Below are 25,046 nucleotides of genomic sequence, written 5' to 3' on the forward strand. Positions count from 1 at the left end.
CTTCTTTCCACTTCTTACCACTAATTGTGAAAGTTTCTACCCACATGAAAAGACTCACAGAAAGATTTATTCTAGTATGAAAAGTAGAATTAGGAGAAGTAACATTGCACTGTTGGCAACCAAGTGTCTATTAAAGTAGGCCCTTTGTTTGGTTCAGATTAAGCAGCTTCCATTAATTATTATGAATACTCTTATGTAGTTTTACTGTAATCAGCCTGCAGATCAATGAACATGGTGATGGGTGCATCTGTTGTTCCAAATAAAGCTTTTTGCATGCAAGAATGATTTGGGAGGGAACATAGCTCCTTCAACCAAAAGAAAACTAATAATCACATGAATTCTTTGGATCCTACAAAGTGGTAGATAAGGAAAGGTGAACAAATAGTTCAGATGCAGTGCTTTGTTCATGTGACAAGTTCATTGTAATCTTGTCAGTTGCAGAGAAGAGGCTTCGAACTGCTAAAGAATTATTCTATTAGGTCAGACATTCGTTTAGCTGTTTCCTATGAGAACCTTCCACATAATTAAACTTAATTTTAAAGGTTCCTGCTTGTTCGTAAATTAAAGGGCCTGTTACCACGCTGTAAATAATTTTTTTTTAAATTAGGCATTTTACTGGACTTTGTTGATCTAGAGTACTTTAATTCTGTTACAAAGGTGCAAAAAAGCCATCAGACCAAAAGATAACACTCTAATTAGTCATGCATTGTTCAGGTGAAATCATACACACCATCAGTAGATATTATTTTCAGTATAAAATCAAAATATTTTGGAAATATTTTTGTAAATCTTGTGCTGCATTCAGCCAATAAATTTAGACTGATTAATTTTATAAATTAAACATAAAAGGTAACATTTGCCCTTTGAAATTGTTTCTGTAATTAATGAGTTGTTGGGATCTCTGTTTTATAATTAGAAATTTATTTTTTTCTAACAAGTATGTACCTATGATTAAAATGACTGAGCATTTATGGGGACAGGACTCGTATAACACTCATCTATCTTGTTTTGATAGTTAAGGTAATGTTCTAATCAAATAGGGTGATGTCTCAAAATGCTCCCAGGTATCTTCTCTATGAAGAATGTGTGGAAATATTGTTGCTATTTCATGCATTTGTATAAAATTTAATTTTTATTTATTTTAACAATTTAATGGAATTGAGAGAGAGGAATTGTATGCAAATTCTGTAACTAAAATAAATTTATTTTCTTAGCATTTAATGAGCAAAGGCAAAATTAAATGATTGTGACCATCTAGAAGACAAACATTGCCAATGATCAGTCAAATATTTTCAACTGTGTTAATAAGTATGGAATCATTATTCTTCCAGTTTAATTATGATGGTCTTTCCATGCATAGTAGCTTGGAAACATGAAGCACTATAATACACTAAATTGCAAAGCTTACGTTAGCTTTTAATTTTCAGTGAGGTTCTCTCAATCTCCAACAATATAATTTAGTGGGAAATCAATGGATCATCCCAGAGAAGCATGGTTAATGTCTGTTTTCATCCATTTACATTGTTACTTGGGGGAATCTGTCGATAACATTCTCTTTTCCCTTAAAACATGAAATAAGTTTGCACCAACAGTGCTATCCACATCATGAAAACAATTCAATCAAAACATTTGCTTTTCATTTCAGTTTGATGCAGAAATCTAAGCTAATGCTCATTGAAAGTTTTGAAGTGGAATATTGATTTTTTTTGTGATGTGCTGAAGGTCAGATTGAAATCAAATGATGTGAAGTAAACTGTTTTTCAACAGAGGTGGGTGAAGCTGGATAAGCCCTATAGTGTTCTTTTATTGATCTGATTATACAATGATAATCCCTATTTATCAGAAGGGTACAAGAAGCCTCATCTTTCATGTGAAGTGTCTTTGTTTAATCTACAGTGTTTAGAAAGAAAAATGCAATCTTGGTTACATTCAGGATCAAGATACAGTTATAGTGCTAGTTCCTGAAAAATCTGACCCTTTGGTTCAACCTTTGATGATGTGATCTATGTGATCCTTATGAAAGATTAAAGGGCATCGCATCCTTATGAGAACCGGAACAGCATGTGTATATAATTTGTCCAGTGTCATTTAAAACTAATCTTGCATGAATAGAGAAAATGTCACCAATGACAGATGTATAGTTTGTTTTCCTATTTTGAAATGATAATCCCTTTAAATATTGCGACCATATTAGAGAGCTTTAAGAAGTATTCAATTTTCAAAAATGCAGACATTTTTTTCTTATGGATTATAACTTTTGGAGGAAAGTAAATTGAAAATCAGCAAAAGAAATTGAACTATGGGCATGTATGATTGTGTGGGAGTTTTTATTCATTTTTAGTTATTGATACAAAATACCATTTCTCTGAGCAATTAGTTTTTCCCTTTGGTATAATAATTACTTGTTATTCCTCCAGTGAATTAAGATGAAACTTTATAATGTTTTGAGAAAAGACAATAGTTAGGCTACTAAGGAAACTGAATTAACATTTGTTGCAACTTCAGTGCTCTTTTGCGGGTATTTCTCTTTTAGTAATTCATTTCTCTTCTAAGTATTATCACATAATATCTTGAAGCTGTATCTTTATTGTAGTCTATCATCAAGAAGGGGAGAATCTCAGGGGATTACAATTCCCCATCTGTAGTAATCTGTTGACTATCACTAATGCAATACTACCAAATTCTCTTTGAAATTGCAGATATTGCGACAGGAAACCAGAATTTGCATACCAACATAAAATAATATTTTAATTTATAAATAAATATCAGCATGAGGCACAACATAAGCAGATACAATGAAAATAATCATAGAGGATCAATGATCTTTGCCTAAGTATACATTTAGAATATGCATAACTTCAAAGAACACAGAACAGTACAGCACAAGAACAGGGCCTTCGGCCCATGATGTTGTGCTGAACTAATTAAACTAGTAATTAAAAGCCTCCTAAACTAGTCCATTCTGCCCACACAAATCCATATCCCTCCATTCTCTGCATATTCATGTGCCTGTCTAAGAGCCTCTTCAAAGCCTCTTAAAGAGCAAGGTTTAAATTTTCTATTCAAGTCAATCTATTGAATCTTCTCACAAATTTAATACATCAACCTTTGTCAAAGCCAAGAATTGCATTAGTCTCATCCTTATCACTTATCTAATTGATAAGAACTCATATACTGTCTGAAAGTTTGGATTATAACGTGTTCGGTACTTACTGTAGATGTTTTCAAACACATGTATATGCCAATTTCCAGACTGGGAAATCGCTTTTTGCAACACCTGCATTCCCATTGGTTGCCATGATAATTCTCCATCCATCTCCCACTCTGACCTATCAGTCTGTGGTCTCCTGCACTGTTACAATGAGGCCCAATGCAAGCTTGAGCAACCACACCTCATCTTACATCTGGGCACATTGCAGCCTTATGGACTTAATATTGAATTCGACATCTTCAGGTAACTTGATTTCTGTCTGCATCAGTCGTCCATCTGTGATATTTGCTCAGCTTGTTTGTTGTATTTTTTCTCTTTTCATTTCCATTTGGGAGTAGGGGATGCCCAGCCTGACCAGCTAGACATGTCTTCCTGCTCTACATTTCACAACTCCTATATTATTTTGCTATGTTCTTTTGTCTATGTTCTCACTTTCTAACTAATCCCATTCACTATTTGAACAGACAACCTTGTTTACTGCTTATCCACAGGGTCACCCAGTTTGACCTATCAGGAATATCCCCTCCCCCACCCTCCCTGCAGTTTAACAAGCTTCTTTTCGCTCCTTCCGAGTTCTGATGAAAGGCCTTTGACCTGAAATATTAACCCTGTTTCTCTTTCTAAAGATGCGGCCTGACAAGCTGAGTATTTCCAACATGTTGTGTTTTCCATTTACTGAAGGTGTACTGGGAGCAACTTTTCCTTCTAACGAGGTCCTGATGAGCTCTTCTTCCACCCTTTTGCCCATATGACCTTTCCCGGACTCTCCAGCACATTTCCAATTGCATGTACCAGAGAAGAACCATAGCAGAGTGGACAGCTATTACTGTTTTTGGCTGACTACAGTATGTTTCCCTGGCCAGCAGAAGATCTTCTATTAAGTGTGATCTTGCTATCATTCTTGGGATCTGTAAATTTTCAGAGCTAAATACATTGAAACTCCTTTATGTGGCATCTACTTCACAATCTACCTTGTTTGACCTTGCACCCTATTGTCTACCTGCAATGCACTTCCCTGTATCTGTGACACTTTACTCTGTATTCTGTTATTGTTTTACCCTGTACTACCTCAATGCACTCTGTACTAACTCAATGTATCTGCACTGTGTAATGAATTGATCTGTACGAACAGTATGCAAGACAAGTTTTTCAATGTACCTCGGTACAAGTGACAATAATAAACCAATACCAAAATACTTCCTGTATTTATGCTTATTTACAATTTACTATGATTTTCCAGTACACAGCACTAGCATTACAAAATATCTGATATATTTTCTTGATAATCTTCCTTGTTACTTTGGCTATTTTTCAAATATTATTTAAAAAACAGCTAAAGGACAAATTTCAAATGCTTATTTAAGATCCTGCTCCTGCAACCCATGCTAAATTTCATTGCCCTTCATTCATCTTGCTGACATTTGATGATTCTCAATTTCCTTTGCCAGAAATTTGAAGTTATATTTAAGCCCTGCACATTCCTCCAGACCCAGCACATTCAAATTCTTTTTTTCCCCTTTATTCACGCCCTCTCAATTGCCACGGCACTGTTCTTCGTTCACCACCTGGGCTAGACACCTGGAAAATCAAGACTGACCTTAAAGTGGATGCAGATTTTCTTCCCCTATCTTTCCAGCCTCAATAGAGGCATAGGAAAATGTAAGATAATCAACAAAACTGAACAAAAAAGGGGATTAAATAAGAAAAAAAACAGGTAGAAATTATTTTCTGTTATGTACACTAACAGTACACAAAATATGTTCATTAACTCTGCATCATTAATTCATTTCCAGTGAAACTGTACCTGAAAAGCAGAATTCACCATATTTACGCTGCCCAGAAATTTGCAACTATAAGGTAGAAGGGCATGTTGTGATGAGGACACAGTGATTCTGCAATGGGATTGAGTGATTGGATGAAAACCTGGCAAATGAAGTTTAATTTTGGGAAGTATGAGGTCATGCACTTTAGTTAGAGGGATTTAAAAACAGAATATTACCTAAATGGAGAGAATCTGCAAATGAGTAAAGTTCAGAGTGATCAAACCATAGCACCATACAAGTGCCTGAGGGCACGTACCACCAGACTTAAGGACAGTTTCTACCCCACTGTGATAAGACTATTGAACAGTTCCCTTATACAATGAGATGGACTCTGACCTCACGACCTACCTTGTTGTGACCTTGCACCTGATTGCACTGCACTTTCTCTGTAGCTGTGACACTTTACTCTGTACTGTTACTGTTTTTTACCTGTACTACATCAATGCACTTTGTACTAACTCAATGTAACTGCACTGTGTAATGAATTGACCTGTACGATTGGTTTGTAAGACAAGCTTTTCACTGTACCTCGGTACAAGTGGCAATAATATACCAATACCAATACCTTCGGCCCACCATGTTGTGCCCTTTAAACCATGCCTAAGACTATCTAAACCCTTCCTCCCACATATCCCTCTATTTTAAATTCCTCCATATGCTTATCTAACAATCTCTTGAACTTGACCAACGTGTCAGCCTCCACCACCACCCCAGGCAGCGCATTCCTCCGATATCTCCCTTGAACTTCCTACCCATTACTTTAAAGCTATGCCCTCTTGTATTGAGCATTGGTGCCCTGGGAAAGAGGCGCTGGCTGTCCACACTATCTATTCCTCTTAATATTTTGTATACTTCTATCATGTCTCCCCTCATCCTCCTTCTCTCCAATGAGTAAAGCCCAAGCTCCTTTAGTCTCTCCTCATAATCCATACTCTCTAATCCAGGCAGTATCCTGGTAAATCTCCTCTGCACCCTTTCCAACGCCTCCACATCCTTCCTATAATGAGGCGACCAGAATTGGACACAGTACTCCAAGCGTGGTCTAACCAGGGTTTTGTAGAGCTGCATCATTACCTTGCGGCTCTTAAACTCGATCCCACGACTTATGAAAGCTAACATCCCATAAGCTTTCTTAACTACCCTATCCACCTGTGAGGTAGCTTTCTGTGACCTATGGATATGAACCCCCAGATCCCTCTGCTCCTCCACACTACCCAGAATCCTGCCATTAACCTTGTACTCCGCCTTGGAGTTTGTCCTTCCAAGGTGTCCCACCTCACACTTCTCCAGATTGAACTCCATCTGCCACTTCTCAGACCAGCTCTGCATCTTATCAATATTCCTCTGTAAGCTTTGACAGCCCTCCACACTATCCACAGCACCACCAACCTTTGTGTCGTCTGCAAACTCGCTAACCCACCCTTCCACCCCCTCATCCAAGTCATTAATAAATATCACGAAAAGTAGAGGTCCCAGAACAGATCCCTGTGGGACACCACTAGTCACAGCCCTCCAATCTGAATGCACTCCCTCCACTACAACCCTCTGCTTTCTACAGGCAAGCCAATTCTGAATCCACACGGCCAAGCCTCCCTGGATCCCTTGCCCTCTGACCTTCTGAAGAAGCCTACCATGTGGAACCTTGTCAAACACCTTACTAAAATCCATGTAGACCACATCTACTGCACTACCCTCATCAATCTTCCTGGTCACCTCCTCAAAGAACCCTATCAGGCTTGTGAGGCAAGATCTTCCCTTCACAAAGCCATGCTGGCTGTCCCTAATTAGTCCATGATTCTCTAAATGCTCATAGATCCTATCTCTTAGAATCCTTTCTAACAGCTTGCCCACCACAGATGTAAGGCTCACTGGTCTGTAATTCCCTGGACTACCCCTACTACCTTTTTTGAATAAGGGGACAACATTTGCCACCCTCCAAACCTCTGGTACCATTCCCATGGATAATGAGGACTCAAAGATCCTAGCCAACGTTTCAGCAATCTCCTCCCTCACCTCACGAAGCAGCCTGGGGAATATTCTGTCAGGCCCCGGGGACTTATCTGTCCTAATATTTTTCAAGGTAATCCAGTGCATAAATCACAGGAAGTTAGCAGCCAGGTCTAACAAGTAGTTAAGAAGGCAAATGGCACGTTGGCCATTGGAAAGGGGGAGGTCTTGTTACAGTTGTACAGGATGTTGGTGAGGCCACACTTGGAATACTGTACATAGTTTTGGTCTCCTTACCTAAAAATGGATATACTAGCATTAGAGGCAGTCTAAAGGAGATTCACCAGTCTAATTCCTGGGGTGAGAGGGTTGTCTTGTCAAGAGCGGATAGACAATGTGGGTCTGCATTCCTGGAGTTTAGACAAATGAGGGGTAACCTTATTCAAACATTCAAACCTTATTCAAGATCCTAAGGGGGCTTGACTTGGTAGATGTCAAGATGTTTTCACTGGTGGGAGAGTCACGAACAAGGGAAAGTAGCTGAAATATAAGAGGCCGGTCATTTAAAACTGAGGAGTCTGGAATTTTCTTTTCCTAGAGGGTAGTAAATCTCTGGAATTCTCTGCCCCAGAGGGAGGTGGAGGCTGGATCAGTAGATATATTAAAGATAGAAATAGATAATTATTTGAAAAATTGAGAAATTGAGGGTTAAGTGTTGCTGGTACAGAGGAGGAGTTGAGGCCAGCATAGATCAGCCATGATCATACTGAATGGTGGGGCAGGCTTGAGGGGTCTCGTGGCCTATTCCTGCTCCAATTTTTGTGTGTTCTTCTGTTTCTTGTTGAAGTCTGCCAACTGGGAAATTAAATTGGATTGGGTTACTTCCTTCTGTGATTCACTCGAAATGGGTAGCAATTTCCCATCACATTTTGCATACATGATGACGTCAATGTGCTGGGTACCCATTAATTACTTTCAGGCACAAATTGGAGCCAAAGGCCAAAATCTACAACCTTGGTTATTATCTTTCAATAAAATACATCATGTTGAAAATCACATGTCATTTAAAACGCCACTGCTGAGAAATCGTTTTATATGTTATTTACCTCCCGAGACATTTTCACGCGTTAAAAAAGTTCAACAGCAGTAGCCCTGAGCAGAGAGAGAAACATTGTTTGCTCTGTTCTCTTCATTGTATTGATGCCTTTATCGCTGGCTCCAGTGCTGCTACTGCCAACAATTGGTAGGTACAGTTGGCTATTCCATGTGTCAGGAATTGCTGTCTAGAGACTTCACCTCCATACCTGTCTTTGTTTTCTGTGATTCCGTCACCATTTTCTGCAATCCCTTAATGCTTCCCCACCCACCACACCCTCCCCAGATTATTTTCCCTCATGCCCACAGCTGCCTGATTCCATGGAATAAACTCTTTATACTGGCTGCTCAATTGAACAAGTTGGGTGTTAATGCTCCTTTAAGGGAGACAACCAAAATAATGATTTTTTTTCTAATAATGGCCCAATTTCACTTTATTTTGGTGATCCCTGATTTGCAACAAGCATTAAGCATTAATAAATGGTTGAAATCCAACTTCCTGGTGTGCACTGTAACAACATAAAGCAAAAGAAAATAATTTCTATCTCGGGATATTCATATTAATGGCACAAGCAGGAAATTATACCTATATTGAGGTGATTAAATGGACTAATTTATTTCAATATAATTTTTATGATAAATGCTGAATTATCAGAAAAGTTATATATAGTATATACATAATTAGGGATGAAAATTATGAATATGATTGAAATGTTTAAGTTTCAAGTATCAAGTTTAAGCTTATCGTCACAGGCATACTGTATGTGCCCGGGGTATAAATGCCATTAAAGTTAGCTTTTTGCAGCAGCAGCACAGTACATTACAAACAGGACAAACATAAGTTAACATAAATTAATATAGCATAAATTAACTAATAATTAAATAAAATATAAATAGTTGACTCTTGATGAAAAGTGCAAGAGAATGCAGTTAGAATTACAGAAAAGACAAAATGGTTTCTTATATAATTTTCAAGACTGCCTATGTTTTAAGATTAATAACACTCTGCTCCAGGGAATGGCTGCCAGAAACCTCAGACTCCCAAATGTCTTCTTCACTGAAACAGATTTAATAATTGAGAATCTGTCATTGTAACTTTTTTCTTCATGATATTCAATAACCTAGTTAATGAGGTATAAATCTATTTAGAAAGCCAAACGTACTAGGCTTATAGGAGTAATTCTGCACAGATAGAATTGGCATAAACTGTATGCAGCTATGTGTTTTGTTTGAGCTAGTCTGTTCTCTGAGCTTATTAAAGCTTAGCCCAGTTCCTAGTTCAAAAGCATGTACCATTAGATTCCAAATTGCTGTTTGTTTACAAAATGCATTAACATATTGTGTCACCTCATTGCAATAATTAATACTTGGAAGATGTTTAAAGCTTAAGCACCACTATTTCATTGAAGTAAGAATCAGAAACTATGACAGGATTTGGAAAAATATATCATTTCTAAGAAGGTGCACTACTAGTTGTGGCTAACAGAGGAAGTCTCGATATTATAGATCATAGAGGTTTGAGATTTACTGCTCACCAATTCTGCTGGGCTAGATCAGGCATAATTTGGACCTTCTCTGCTCTTCAGCATGATCAGGGAATAGTGGATGATTTTGACAAAGGAAAGATAGCCAGTTGTTTCTTTTCTGTACTTCTGAGAATATCCTTAAAATTTTCTGCTTCCTAACTCAAGTCCAACGACTTTCAGAAGCTGAAGCTATTTGTTATTAATACATCCCCACTTCCTGAGGCCAAACCCAAACTTCCCCTTAGGATTCTACTTTCTGTAACTTGAATGTACATTTCTTTCTAACCACCGTCTAATCTTTCACCATACCCTCTTCAGACCAAACTTATCTGTGAGACCCCTTGTAATCACTTGGCCCCCATATCCACTAGATTGCTGGCCATGTGCCTGCTTTTCATCCCTAATTATTTATATACTATATATAGCTTTTCTGATAGTTCAGTAGTTTTATCATAAAAATTATTTGTATTGAAATAAATTAATACATTTAATCACCTCATTATAGGTGTAATTTCCTGCTTATGCCATGGTGGGTGCAATAGTTCAATCTAAAACCAGTGTATTATGCCTAAACAAGGGAGACTACAACGGGATGAGGGAGGAGTTGGCGAGTGTAGACTGGGAATATAGGCTATATGGTGGGACAGTTAAGGAACAGTGGAAGTCTTTCAAAGAGATTTTTCATGGTGCTTAACAAAAGTATATTCCAGTTAAAAGCAAGGACAGTAAGGGTGAGGAGACCCAGCCTTGGATAACAAAGGAAATAAAAGAAGGCATCAAGCTAAAAGCTCATGTATACAAAGTCACCAAAAGTAGTAGAAAACTGGAAAATTGGGAAAACTTTAAAAAGCAACAAAGAAGCACTAAGCAAGAAATAAGGAATGGGAAGATAGATTATGGAAGTAAACCAGCACAAAATATAAAAACAGATAGTGGAAGTTTTTACAATAATATGAAACAGAAAAGGGAGGCTAAAATGAATGTAGGTCCCTTGGAAGATGAGAAGGGGGAATTAATATTGGGTAATGTGGAAATGGCCAAGGCCTTAAACAACTAATTTGTGTCGGTTTTCACGGTGGAGGACACATCTAACATGCCAAAGAAAGATGTTATGGATGTGATGGGAGGACCTCGATACAATTGCTGTCACTAAAAAGGTAGTAATGAGCAAACTAGTGGGCCTCAAGGTAGACAAGTCCCTCGGTCCTGATGGGATGCATCCCAGGGTACTGAAAGAAATGGCAGAAGTTAAAGTGGAGGTGTATATGATAATTTACCAAAATCCTCTGGACAATGGCCAAGTCCCAGTGGATTGGAAGACAGTGAATGTCACACCACTGTTTACAAAAAGCTAAAGGTAAAAGGCAGGTAACTATAGGCCAGTTAGCTTAATGTCTGTAGTCAGGAAAATGCTTGAAGCTATCACTAAGGAAGAAATAGCAAGACATCTGGATAGAAGTGGTTCCATCAGGCAGACACAGCATGGATTCAGGAAGGGCAGGTCCTGTTTGACAAACTTACTGGAATTCTTTGAGGATATAATGAGCACAGTGGATAGAGGGGAACAGGTGGATGTTGTATACTTGTATTTCCAGAAGGCATTCAATAAGCTGCTGCATAAAAGACTTATCCATAAGATAAGGATGCATGCAGTTAGGGATAATATATTAGCATTGATAGGGGATTGGTTAACCAATAGAAGGCAGCGAGTTAGGATAAATGGGTGTTTCTCTGGTTGGCAATCAATGGTGAGCAGGGTGCCACAGAGTTCGGTGCTGGGCCTGCAACTGTTCATGATATACATTAATGATTTGGAAGAGGGGACCGAGTGTAGCGTATCCAAGTTTGCTGATGACACTAAGTTGAGTGAAAAGCAAATTGTGCAGAGGATGCAGAGAGTCTGCAGAGAGATATAGATAGGTTAAGTGAGTGGGCAAGGGTCTGGCAGATGGAGTACAATGTTGGTAAATGCCAGGTTATCCCCTTTGGAAGGAAAAATAGAAGATCAGACTATTATTTAAATGGTGACAAATTGCAACATGCTGTTGTGCAGAAGGACTTGGGAGTGCTTGTGCATGAATCGCACAAGGTTGGTTTACAGATGCAACAGGTTATCAAGAAGGCAAATGGAATGCTGGCCTTCATTGCTGGAGGGATTGAATTTAAGAGCAGGGAAGTTATGCTGCATCCATACAGGATACTGGTGAGGCTGCACCTGGAGTACTGTGTGCAGTTCTGGCCACATTTACTTGAGGAGGCAGTGCAGAGGAGCTTCACCAGGCTGATTCTGGAGATGAGGGGTTAGCCTATGAAGAGAGTTTGAATCACCTGGGACAATACTTGCTGGAACTCAGAAGAATGAGAGGGGATCTTATAGAAACACATAAAATTATGAAAGGGATAGATAAGATAGAGGCAGGAAAGTTGTTTCCCCTGGTAGGTGAGTAGGTGAGACTAGATTTAGGGTACATAGCCTCAAGATTTGGGGAAATAGATTTAGGATGGAGATGAGGTGAAACTGCTTTTCCCAGATAGTAGTGAATATGTGGAATTCTCTGCCCAGGGAGGCAGTAGGGGCAACCTCATTAAATATACTTAAGACAGTTAGATAGATTTTTGCATAGTAGTTGAATTAAGGGTTATGGGGAAAAGGCAGGTAGGTGGAGCTGAGTCCATGACCACGTCAGTCATGATCTTATTGAATGGCAGAGCAGGCTCAAAGGGCCAGAAGGCCTACTCCTGCTCCTATTTCTTATGTTCTTATGTTTTCTTGATTTTGTACATTTTTCCTAATGCTCAAGTACTATCCTTCAGTGAGAGCTGTGAATCTCAACACCAAGAGACAAGTTTTTCACTTCCCCATTTGAAATATTTTGTTCTTCATTTGCATCTATTTCTTTAAATCCCATTTCATATCTGTGGAAATATATTCAAGAGCTAAATGTCAGTATTGATTTCTGCTAGCTATGCACGGACATTGGGAGATAAAGTCAGAGTCAAAGTCGAGTTTATTGTCATATGCACAAGTACAGGTATGCACAGGTGCAATGAAAATCCTACTTGCAGCAGCATCACCGGCACATAGCATCATATAAGAATAAACATGAATTAAGCATAAATTATGTACAATTTTACCTCAAAAAAACACAATTAGAACAAAAGAAAACAGTCCATTTTAGTGCAAAGTGATCAGAGTGGTCATAGTGTTGCTAAACTGTAGTGGTGATTAGTGCTTTGCTGGTTGGTTCGAGAACCGAATGGTTGAAGGGAAGTAGCTATTCTTGAACCTGGTGGTGTAGAACTTCAGGCTTCTGTATCTCCTGCCCGATGGTAGAGGTGTAAAGATGGCATGACCCAGATAGTGGGGATCTCTGATAATGGATGTTGTGTTCCTGAGGCAGCGCCTCCTGTAGATACTACCGACGGTGGGGAGGGATGTGCCAGTGGTGTATTGGGCAGCAATCTCCACTCTCTGCAGCTTCTTATGTTCCTGCACATGTTTTGATGTCCCTCTGTTGAAAGAGTACAGATAACAGTGCTCTGCCACATCTTCTTCTTGTGTAATCCCTTTGCTCAGTTCAAACCGTCCTAAGGTGCCCAATGAGGAAGGACAATGTGGGATCTGCAAACTCTAGCACAGATTGGCCAGCAGACATTTGATATGAAGGAGTGGATGGATAGTTTGAGGTGGTGCGCTCCATCCACAGTTTACACTGGGCTCCGGTGTGCTCATGATGCAGGTACTTCAGGTTCTCAATGCCATCCTGAAAGACCCTTCCTCTTTCTGAGCAATCATGGGCCATGGATTTCCACGAACCAATGAGGATGTTACTTGTCTCAGGAGCCACCTCTCCGATATGGTTGAAGAAATTCACTACACTAAGAACAGGCTTTGACAGAGGCAAATAGTGTCTGAAGATCAAGACCTCAAACCCACACAATGCTTCTTAGACTTGCGCTACCTATAGCAATTACAGCAAAATGCTGGAGATATAATACCAATGCTATTTCTGCAAAGTTCTTCAAATCCACTGGCAAAATAAGCATACAAATGTTAGCATCCTCTCCCAGGCGAACATCCCCAGTATCAAGGCCCTAATTACATTCAGTCAGCTCCAATGGGCAGGCCATGTCACTTGCTTGCCCAGCACCCAAGAATAGCAGATAGGCCAAAAGGGTAAAACATGCTCATACTGAACTAGCACCTTTTAATTGCACATATGTTAACAGGAAAAACAAAAAATGCAGTGCAAAACAGGCTGCTGATTCACAAGGGTTGTGTTTTGCTCTTCCAGTGAACAATTCCATCCTCATCCTCATTCATCTTTTTCGTACAACCTGTTCCAAATTGGCTATACCAAGCACCAAATCTAATAATAATGCAACTCTATGATTACAGTCTGAGAGTCACTAATGTTTAAAATAATTCCCCTGCCTTAAGTTTTTAGACAGTGCTCAAACATGTCCTTTATCCTTCATGAGATACAAGGAAGGATATGCATTTATATGGTATGTTTCACATCCTTTTTGGGATGTCCCAAAGTACTTAACAGCTAATAAAGTACTTTTGAACTGTCATCACAGTTATAATGTAGGAAACCCAGCAGCCAAATTGCACATTGTCACAAATAGCAATGGCCAACTCATCTCTTTTCGTGATGTTGGTTGAGGGACAAATATTGGCCAAGAAAGTAAGGAAAACATCTCTAATCTTTTTCAAAATAGTACTATGGGACCTTTTAATCTATCCGAGAGAGCTAACAGGGCCTCAGTTTAACCACTTAGCCAACAATGCAGCATTCTCATAGTGCTGCATTGAGGTGTAAGCTTAGATGTTTGCAGTGAACTCTCTGGAATAAGATGCAAGAATGCTAGAAATGGACAGCTGACACCTAAATCAAACTATTCTCTGCTGAACTGCATTTGAAAGTCTCTCTACATTCAAGACACTATATAAATGGAAGTTGTTGCCATTTTTGTTTCTTCCAGTAAACCTGAAATTTATGACAACCAGCCTTTACTTTCAGGGTGACCAAGTCAAGTATTAACTAAAAAAAGGTAACTAAGGATAGTAATGTTGATAATTGGTATGTCTGCCCAAAAAACTACAGCAATTGACTGGCAGTAGGCCAACTTAAATCTAAAGAAGAAAAGACTTGGATTTATATGGTACCTTTCCCAACATCTAATAGTGACTGAGTCATACTATGCCTAAGTATGAACTAGATTTCCCATGATAAATGGGAGAAAAAACTCCCAGTCAGAGCATATAGACTATCTTGATTTCTAAATCCAGCATGAATCCTATGGATTCGCTTTACATTATACCTTGCAAATACTTTAGTCAGTGGAGTAGAAGCACATATTATTTTAAATAGCTTACTTTCATGCAAAGCAAACATTATAACAGTTTTAATAAGCAATTACTATGATTTTACTTTTTTGGTCCGACTTGTCCCACGTTGACTCTCACACAAATAACTTTTCTGGTTTGCATTCCCACAGCACACGTCGCCTCACCACTCCAGCTGGTGCTTGAATTAAGACCAGCTACAGACGAATCTTCAATACAGGGGCCCCAAGGACCAGTCTGCCAGTGATGTATAATACAAGGATGCTCATTACAGCTGCGTACTTCCTGTAAGGCACTGCTGTTTGGACACTGTGTTGCTCCTATTGAAAAATAAAAGATATAAAAATAGCATATGTTAAGGTCTTTGAAATCATTGTTAGCAGTCTTCACAATGATATAATGTGTCCTTTTTTTTAATATATAATAAGTGGTAACGAGCACAGTTTGAAGCTACACATCATCCACTAACACAGGTTGATACAATACCTCTTCTTTTTACGAGACATGGTTGTTCTCATTATAATTTTATGTAAACAACACAAAATATGTCTTTAATTTCAAACATTTTTGTGAAAAGTTATGTATGGTTTCACTGCCATAAATTACTCTTTTTAAAAAAGGAGAAAACAGAATTATTAACTCATAGTTAGGCACTGAACTTCTTAGAAAGTTTTCATGATTAATGGTCTATTATTGACTAGGTATTTCATTATTTTATTGCAGAAGGTAGTGAATCCTAGTTTACTCCATGCGAAGAACATATTTTTAATTATCAACTCAATCAATCTCAAATGTCTGCATGAGAAAAACAATCCCAAATCATTCACACATCTAATATGGAGCAGCTATAGACTGTAGTAGGCCTGGGACAAAATATCAATCCACTCTTTCAGTTAAGCATGATAAGGGCACCAAGGAACCACCACCTAACACATTCAGTGGTTGATGCAGCATGAAAAATATCTGGGGTCAGTGACATCAAGCCTATGAAATCATAATATGTCTTGGATAATTAATGCAAATTAACAAACTTGTTCATAAAAGGCAGAACAACACCAAATAGATATTGGGTTAAAAAGATAACACTACCAAAAAATAATCACCTACTGGGAGGTAATCCTTTGACATGTGTCATTCCATTAATAATCAAATGTATATAAATTGAAGGATTTTCAGGATTAATCTGAACAAGAAATAAAGTTGGTGAAGTAAATACACATCTGCTAATTGCATGAATCTCTAAAGATCTATTCCTTATTATTGACAGCAATGCACCCCAGTCAACAGACTGAATCCCCTTAATTAATATCTTTAATAAGATAACAAATTGTTTGAATATATACAAATAAAGCTGGTTATTATCTTCACCATTCATTCTTTGTTCTTTTTACTATTAGAGTTAGGAGATTTTGACCTGTTTCATTGACTGAAAATCCTACCTTCATCTGCATATGCCAGAACTGAACGTGCACGCATCTGTTTACCCTCTGTGGTTTTCCCAGAGCAGGTATATGAACACGATGACCAGCCTGACCATTTACTAAGTACACAGTCTCTTGGGCAAGGTACTTCACACAATACTGGCACAGGGTATATAGCTTCTCTGCACAAATTTCTGTCTACGACTTCTCCTGGGGAAAGAAGAAATCAACTAAAATTAAATCATCAATATTTATTGAAAGTAAATTGCAATTCACATGATTAAAAATATAAACATTTAAGGAAGGTAAAAGAGCAAATACACTAATTACTATAGTTATAAGTTATACTAACGTGCCATTTCAATTGTAAATGTTGCTTCATTCAATAAATAGAACCTATTTCATTCTAAAATTAGTGTGGATCATAATATTTCATATACAGTTAAAATCCTAAAAGTCAACTAAAATCAGATTTTTCCATATATTTTGTAAATAGTGTTGTAATGATGATGGGAATTTGTAAATTTAAAATGTTGGCTAATGTTGGTAGCACCTTTATTCATGGTAAAACCCCACTTGCTTAAGAAAGAAAATCAAGAAATTGTTATTAAACAGCACAGTTAGGAATATCAAAACACTTCAAAATCAACGAATAACTTCTAAAATATTTCACTGTCATAGTATGGGAAACACTACAGCTATGTTACACATAAGGGCCACAAATAGCAACGTAATAAAGAGAATATTTTTTGTTATCAGTCCTGATGAAGGGTCTTGACACGAAACATTGACTGTTTATTTCCCTCCATAGATGCTGCCTGACCTGCTGAGTTCCTCCAGTATTTTGTGTGTGTTGCTCCAGATTCCAGCATCTGTAGAATCTCTTGTCTCTCTATTTTCTGTAGTAATATTGGTTGGGATAGATTGTGGCCAGAATAACAGGAATAACATCCATATTCTTCTTCAATCTTGTGGCTCCAGTGAGAGGGTAGATGGGACAGCAGTCTGATGTCTCATCCGAGAAACAGAATCTCTGGCAGTGCAATACTTCCTTAGCACAGAGCTGAAGTATTAGTTTGGCTTTTGTGCTCAGTTCTCTGAAGTGGAATCTTAAGTCAAGTGACTGTTATTTTAATTATCTTTAATGGTACATTTGAATAGTTATTGTGGGCACCATCTTTAAAATACACTGCTGTTATTCACCCAGGCTACTCAGAGACCACCCAAACTGATAACCGCTATCGCCAAGAAAGATAAGTGCAGCACCATCCTACAGCTTCCCCTCCAAATCACACATCACCCTGATTCAGAAACATATCACCAGTCTTTCATTGTCGCCGGGTCCAAATTCTGGAACTCCCTGCCCAACAGGACCTTGGGCCTACCTACACCTGAAGGACAGCAGCAGTTCAAGAATTTAGCTCACCACCTTATCAAAGGCAATTAGGAATGGGCAATAAATGCTGATCTTGCCATTGATACCCAGACACCTAAAAATGTCTAAATAAAACAAAACAACTGTGCAAACTACTTGAAATTTTGGAAAACTGACATTGCAGATTGAATCCTTCAATGTTATTTACAGGATTAATGTTTCTTCCATAAACTATTCAACAAGCACATGGCTATCATAGTCTACCTCAAATTAATTTATACCCTTGTGACAAAGAAGGAAAAATATCTCTACTCATTGATAGAAACAATTTTATCGCAGCTCTGTTTCACAATGATTCCATAGGATGATAACAATCAGTATCAGTAGTGGTTCTTTTTTCCCACACCCTTGCCTTACTTGTCTCAGCTTCCATGTTCTAATTAAAGCGATGAGTACACATCAAAGTACTTCACTGACTATAAAGTGCTTTGGGATATCCTGAGCTCTAATAAGTTCTACATTAATGTAAGTCTCTCTCTGAAGAGATGCTGAGCAATGAATACTGATTAGGTCCTTCCTTGTAAAGTGGAGTCAAAATCAAAAGCCCTGGGCATAGATCACTGAGTCATTCTCTTTTAAAAGCTTGGGTCATGACTGGAGAATAATAGACAAATTGTCATCAGACAATGAAACCTTAGAATGAATAAATCTAATTTTGCATTCTACCTACAATTTAGAACACCTTTTCCATTCAACCTACAATTTAAAACATCTTTTAAATAGCAAAGGAATTTGAGTACTGTGAGAGAGACAAAAACATAGTATTGAATAAAGAGGAATATTCACCATCAGTGCTTTGTAATGTTCAGATCCATGATTATAAATTATTACATTAATCTCTGTCAGACAGATGCCCTTTATTTGAAAACTAAATGGGAGGAAACATATTTTGATCTAGATACTTTAACAATTGGTAGGCTGTCTAATGTTTATCCCAATAAAACAATGGAAGTTTCCTCTTTCTCAAAGTATTTAAAAAAAACTTTAAGTAATCAAAAACGTGCTTCATTGAAATAATGCCTCAGAATGGGCTCATTAAACAATGCCCAACATATTTTACAATCCTTAAATGTTAATTCAGATGTCAAAAGCCTATTTATTCTCATAAAATTTTCAACAAACAATAATATGAATGCACTTCCCTTAATTTGAATGTCATGTACACAAACTCTGTCAAAGTCCTTGAACTACAGGTAAATTAATGAAAATAAGTTATGGCTGAAGCTGAAACTAACATTACTTCCATTGGATGAGGACATAGCTTTCTTTTGAATTCAAGACAAATGGAGCAAGTGAGCAGCAATAAGTATTCTTATCCTAGGTTGAAAACAATAGGGACTCCCCTACAGCCATGCAAGCATGATGTTTCCACTACAGTAAAAAAAAGTTGTTGGTAAAACCCCGCTTGCTTAAGAAAGAAAATCAAGAAATTGTTATTAAACAGCAGCAGTGCTTTGTTGCACCTGAAATTCCATAGCACCATCCCAATGATTCACGGTGTAAGTGATGAGCAGTTTAGGTTAGACAGGCTCATGTCATTTGGAGATATTCCAGGCACTGGTTGGCTTGAGTCTGAGGCATGGTGTCAGACTGGTGGATTGGTTCATCAGCAGGGTGTCCAAACATCTGCACTAACCCAGAGGATTCAAATGAGGATGACAAATACAATGGTGTCATGATAAGGCTGATGTGGATACACAGCACAAAGGCTAGTGAGTTGTCAAGATTGCTTCACAAAATTCAAAAGATGATAAGAAGCATGCAGGAGCTAGGAAACTATGACATCCATTCTCGAGGTCATGTACACCTCTTTGCTGGGGTTTGGCAGCAGCCCAATTTCACAGCACCTACTGGTGCAGAGTCAAAATCTTGCTGTTTCTATGCACTCAGCCGTATCCAAGTAAGGGTCCGCTCTCTACCAAACAGAGCTGCTTGAACCTCTAAAGGAACAGAGTGATATACCATCAGGGAACAGCTTGATATCCTCATTAAGCAGCAAAATGCCATCTGTGAGAAAAATTATTGCTCTCATTTGACATAGGGATGCAAAACAAAAGCAGCTTGCAGTTCCATGGGAGAAAGTAGATGCAGCATGTGAGCAGCAAGCAGTTCTGTAAGAGAGAGATGGTGCACATCAACAGATTCATGAGTAGGGAGATGGCATGCATGACCATATGTCTCTCCTACAGAAAGAGAAATATGGAACATGGGAACTCCTCTCTTCCACAAGAGCAAAGACATGCCCCTGCGCTCACATCTGTCTTCAATGAGAGCAGAGACCAGATGAGATTGTGCAGAGAGTTAACTAACTCTATGGAGAAGAATGAAGACAGTACGTACCAGACACCTGTGAGTAGGACACCGTCATCCAACTCAGCTTGGGGTCTACAGGTTGAAACAATGGCAGAGCTACCTGAGTGCCACCGGATTGCACACAGGCCCTTGAAAGATTTAGAACATTGATGTCCTCCCTCACAAAATCACCAAGTTATTTCCCACCAGGGTCTCCCAGGTAGCGTACCAGTCATCCTAGTCTGCTCTCACTAGTAGCCTTGAGAAGTGGTCTATCCAGATTAAGGGCTTCTGAAGGGACATCTGTGCAGACACAAAGTGAAAGGAAGCATCTTTTCAGTGACCAGGGTGCAGCCATCAGGAATAGCGTGATGTATCTCTAGAATGTTCAAATCCACTTCTCAGATTAAGAACATAAGAAACAGAAGAGGGAACATTCAACCCCTCTTGCCTGCTCTGCTATTCACTAAAATCGTGGTTGATCTTCCACCTCAGTGTCCCTTTTTTGCACCAACCTTGTACTTTTTGATTCCCTGAACGATGAAAAATCTTACCACTCTAGTTGTAAAATGTGAAAGGCAATTAGGTGCTGAAGTTCAGACCCAAATGTAATGATTTTCTCATTTTGTGACCAGTACCTGGAAGTGCCCTATCCAACTTTGCAGTGGAGCAATTTCATCCAGAAATCACTGCTACCATGATCTTCTCCAAGTTAAATTGGTTTCTTGTACTATTTGCACATAAAGAACAGGTTCAAATGGTCCCATTTTCTGGGCAACAGTTCCAAAAGAAGTGTCTGTGTCTGTTGCGAGAATAGTTTTTGATCTGCACTTGCTGCTAAAGCATGGAGTAAGCCAAGGGATTGAGAGTGGCAGGACAGATACTTCCTTGAAAAGAAATTTAGAAAACACTCTAGAGTAATCATATATGCAAGATTTCAGTATTGGTCATGATTGCTACCCTCTTCAAACACTTAGAAGCAACTAATCCCCTCTGCATGACAGGAGATTGTAAAGAAAGTCAACATAGAATGCAAATATCATGATGAAGCTTTCCTCCCAGATTCAGTTTCAAGTTTTTAAAACCATGTGCAGTATCATGTATACATGTATATAAATTGACACCACATAACATTAGGTAGCACAAATGCAATGATAATACACTTTTTTTTCTGTAATGCAAGTTATTTTCAGCTTTCTGAAAGTGAATATGTTTTATATGTTTTACCAGCTAATTTTGTTTTCAAGTTTCACATAGTAAGTACAGATGTATGTTAAGTTGAACATGATGCATTAAAGCAATGTACATTGGACAAGAAAGAAAGTTTATTCTACTTATTCTTACTTTTTGTGATGCAGAAGGAGCCATCCAGCCCTCAACAGTGCAATCCCATCACCCCCATTTCTCCTGTCCGTATTTCCTTTGGCCCGACAGCTTATTCATTCTCACATGCCAAGTAACTCACTTTTTGATTTTTGCTGCTATCTACCTGCACTACAGGGTAACTTACAGTAGCCAGTTGACATATCACACATCTTTGGGATGTGGGAGGTAACTGGTGTAACTGGTGTAAGACCATATGATCACGAGGAAATTGAGAACAACAAAAACCCAGGTCTCTGGAAATGTGAGGCAGCAGCTTCCTTGTTCCTGTTGTGGTGAAGAAAACATTTTTTTTCCTTTTTCCACACTTTTGGATTTACTTTTAATAAAGCTATCTATGGAATTATTTTTGTCATTTTATTAACATCTTTGACCTCCTCCCTGACACATTTCTCTTGAAACCAATGACCTGCTTCTAAGTTCCTATTGACGTTCTCTGCAGCTAATCTGCTAGGCATGACATTCTCTCTGATTACTCCTTGTCTGCTGAGAAAAGTTAATTTGTGCTCAGCATTGATAAGAAAGTATGTCTGAGCTAGAATAAAAGCCCATGTCAGTGCTCCACAGTACTAAACATACCTGCATTAACTTTCAATGCCACTTTGATTTCTGCAATAGAATCATTTTAAAACACAATTCAAAAGTTATCTACACTGAAGATTGTTGGTGAATTTCATCTTTTTGGATAATTTTCCAAAAGCTCAATGTTTCCAGGCAATAAGTAAATATTGCATTATAAAGAGAAAAAATTGATTAAGGAAAATGATAACCCAAGGATCCTTTGTATTTCATATGACAAAAAAGCTATACCAAGGGACAAAAGATTATTGATTAGTTGTGAAGAAATGCCTGCTTTATAAAAGTCAGTTTAATCAAGTATCATCTTAGTGCAAAGTGCATTTGATGACAAGCAAGAACTTCCACAGGGAAAAAAATCAATTTTCATTCCCTGATCATAGAAGATTGACCAATGTGAACTAAAACTGAGTGTAGAAAGGGTCATCGAACTGGTTAAAGTGTTAGAAATATTGACATATTACTGTACATTTTGGATTTGATAAAGTAACAATCTCACGACACAAATTACTGTTTGAATAAAACTACATCAATAAAACAACTTCAACCACTGAATCACATTGAATTGGTATTAAACAACATTCAGGGAAGTATATCTATGTACATATTGACCCTTCACTACCATTGCTTTTACTTATAATTGAAGTTTGTAAAGTACATCTATGTACTTAAATTATGATATATGTTTATTGATTTTGGTATGGTACCTTCTGTTTAGCTATATAATAATGGTTGTTTTTTGACTTATTGCTTTGGGATATCCTGAAGGTGGGAAAGGTGCTATTTCACATGAATATTTTTTATAACTTCCATATCTGGGAGAATAATGTAAACAGGAGTGGAACTAAATTTTGTTACATTGGCGCAGCCAGTCTACTACACTCTGTGGTTCTGAGCACAACTTTTCAGAAAGGATAGTTGCTAAAGTACAATACCTTAAGAATTATCAAAGAGAAGACTGCAATATTCTGATGATTTTTCAAGAAGAACAACCAATGTCCCATGGAGGACAGTTCTGGATGAGCCACATTTCATAGCTTCATAGATGGAATATAATTTATTGGTGTTTATACTTGAAATCTTATTGTCTCTAATGTATTTAAATCTTTACCATAAGAATTACAGCCGAAATACTGTAGACCATCATGCATATGGCTTCTGAGGATCACAATGAATTCTGTGGCCAATTTCATGATGTAGTTATACTTAAATTAAATGAAAACAGAATTACAATTCTCTTAAGGCATCCACTTATGAGGTAGTCTTTTATTCATGAAAATCAAATATTTGAACACAGAAATAGTTTTGTTAGCTCCATAGATGAAGTATAATTTATTGGTGTTTATATTTGAATGTTATTGTCTCTAATGTATCTAAATCTTTACCATAAGAATTACAGCATCTAACATATTTGGTATCACTCATGGAAAGGGGACTCACAAGATATCTTTTTATACAGATGACCTGTTACTTTATATCTCTAACCTGGAGAAATCTATCCCTGCAGTATTATCACTACTTGCTCAGTTTAGTGTTTTCTCTGGTTATAGATTAAATCTTAATAAGAGTAAACTTTTCCCATTCAACATGCAAGTCCCAATTTATAGCCAAGTACCATTTAGATTAGTGACTGATTACGTACCTGGGTGTTAAAATTACCAAGAAACACAAGGACTTATTTAAAGTGAACTTTTTACCTTTAATTGATTACTTTAAAAATTATTTACTAAATGGTCCCCATTCTCTCTATCATTGATTGGCCGAATTAATGCAGTTAAGATGAATATTTTACCAAAATTTTTGTATCTCTTTCAGGCGATTCCAACTTTTATCTTGAAATCCTTTATCAACACTATTGATTTCAAAATTCTTCCATATATATGGCAGAATAAAAACCCAAGGTTAAGTAAGAAATATTTACAAAAATTAAAAAAGGATGGTGGTATGGCTTTGCAGAACTTTAGATTTTACTATTGGGCAATTAATATTAGATACTTAATTTTCTGGGCACAAGATTTAGATGCAAATCAATGTCCTCATTGGGTGTACCTTGAGTGTGAATCAGTGCAAAGATTTTCATTGGTTTCTATTTTAGGAGCTTCATTCCCTTTTGCACTTACTAAATTGAGTAAACAAATGACTAATCCAATAGTTAAGCATACAATACGGATATGGTTTCAATTTCGTAAATTCTTTGGATTGAATAAATTTATCAAGTCCTATTCAATCTAATTTTTTCTTTCAACCATCTAGAATTGACTCAGCTTTTTCCTTATGGAAAATGAAGGGAATAACATGTTTTCGTGATTTATTCATTGATAACTGTTTTTTATCTTTTGAACAGCTGTCTAATAAATACAATCTGCCTAGATCACATTTTTTTTCGATATTTACAGATTAGAAATTTTTTTAAAGTTACTTTACCTTCTTTTCTGACACCATATAAAATTGAAATTACGGAAAAAATTTTAGGTTTTAATCCTTATCAGAAGGGCCTGATAGCAATAATTTATGATTGGATTATGAAAATACGGCCAGAGGAACTTGATAAAATTAAGAATGAATGGGAAAGAGAACTCCAGATACTTTTACCTACAGAGACATGGAAGAAAATTCTTCAATTAGTTAATACATCTTCAATGTGTGCCAGACACTCTTTGGTACAGTTTAAGGTGGTTCACAGGACCCATATGTCCAAGGACAAGTTAGCCTGTTTTTATCATCATATAAATCCTATATGTGACAGATGTAATTCGAAGGTGGCTTCCCTGACACATATGTTTTGGCCCTGTCCCCTTTTGGAAAAATATTGGAAAGATGTTTTTAACATTATTTCATCTGTATTGAATATTGATTTACAACCTGATCCTATTACTGCAATTTTTGGGTTACCAGTGATGGAATCTCGCCATTTGTCTGCTTCTGCTTGTCGTATGATCGCCTTTGTCACATTAATGGCCAAGTGATCCATTTTGTTCAAATGG

At 37.6% G+C, this 25,046-nt stretch overlaps 1 protein-coding gene across 1 annotated transcript in view; it reads right to left on the minus strand.

Annotated features, from left to right (window-relative positions):
- The window catches only part of thsd7aa (thrombospondin, type I, domain containing 7Aa), a 299,272-nt gene that overhangs the window by 85,114 nt on the left and 189,112 nt on the right, over positions 1 to 25,046 (minus strand). Inside the window, exons 7-8 of the mRNA XM_052016677.1 lie at positions 16,395 to 16,586; positions 15,041 to 15,275 (exon numbers count right to left, since the gene is read on the minus strand). Coding sequence (XP_051872637.1) covers positions 15,041 to 15,275; positions 16,395 to 16,586 — 427 coding nt within the window. The remainder of the gene's footprint in view (positions 1 to 15,040; positions 15,276 to 16,394; positions 16,587 to 25,046) is intronic.

Source organism: Pristis pectinata, chromosome 5 (genome assembly GCF_009764475.1).
Source record: "Pristis pectinata isolate sPriPec2 chromosome 5, sPriPec2.1.pri, whole genome shotgun sequence".
NCBI classification, from domain to species: domain Eukaryota; kingdom Metazoa; phylum Chordata; class Chondrichthyes; order Rhinopristiformes; family Pristidae; genus Pristis; species Pristis pectinata.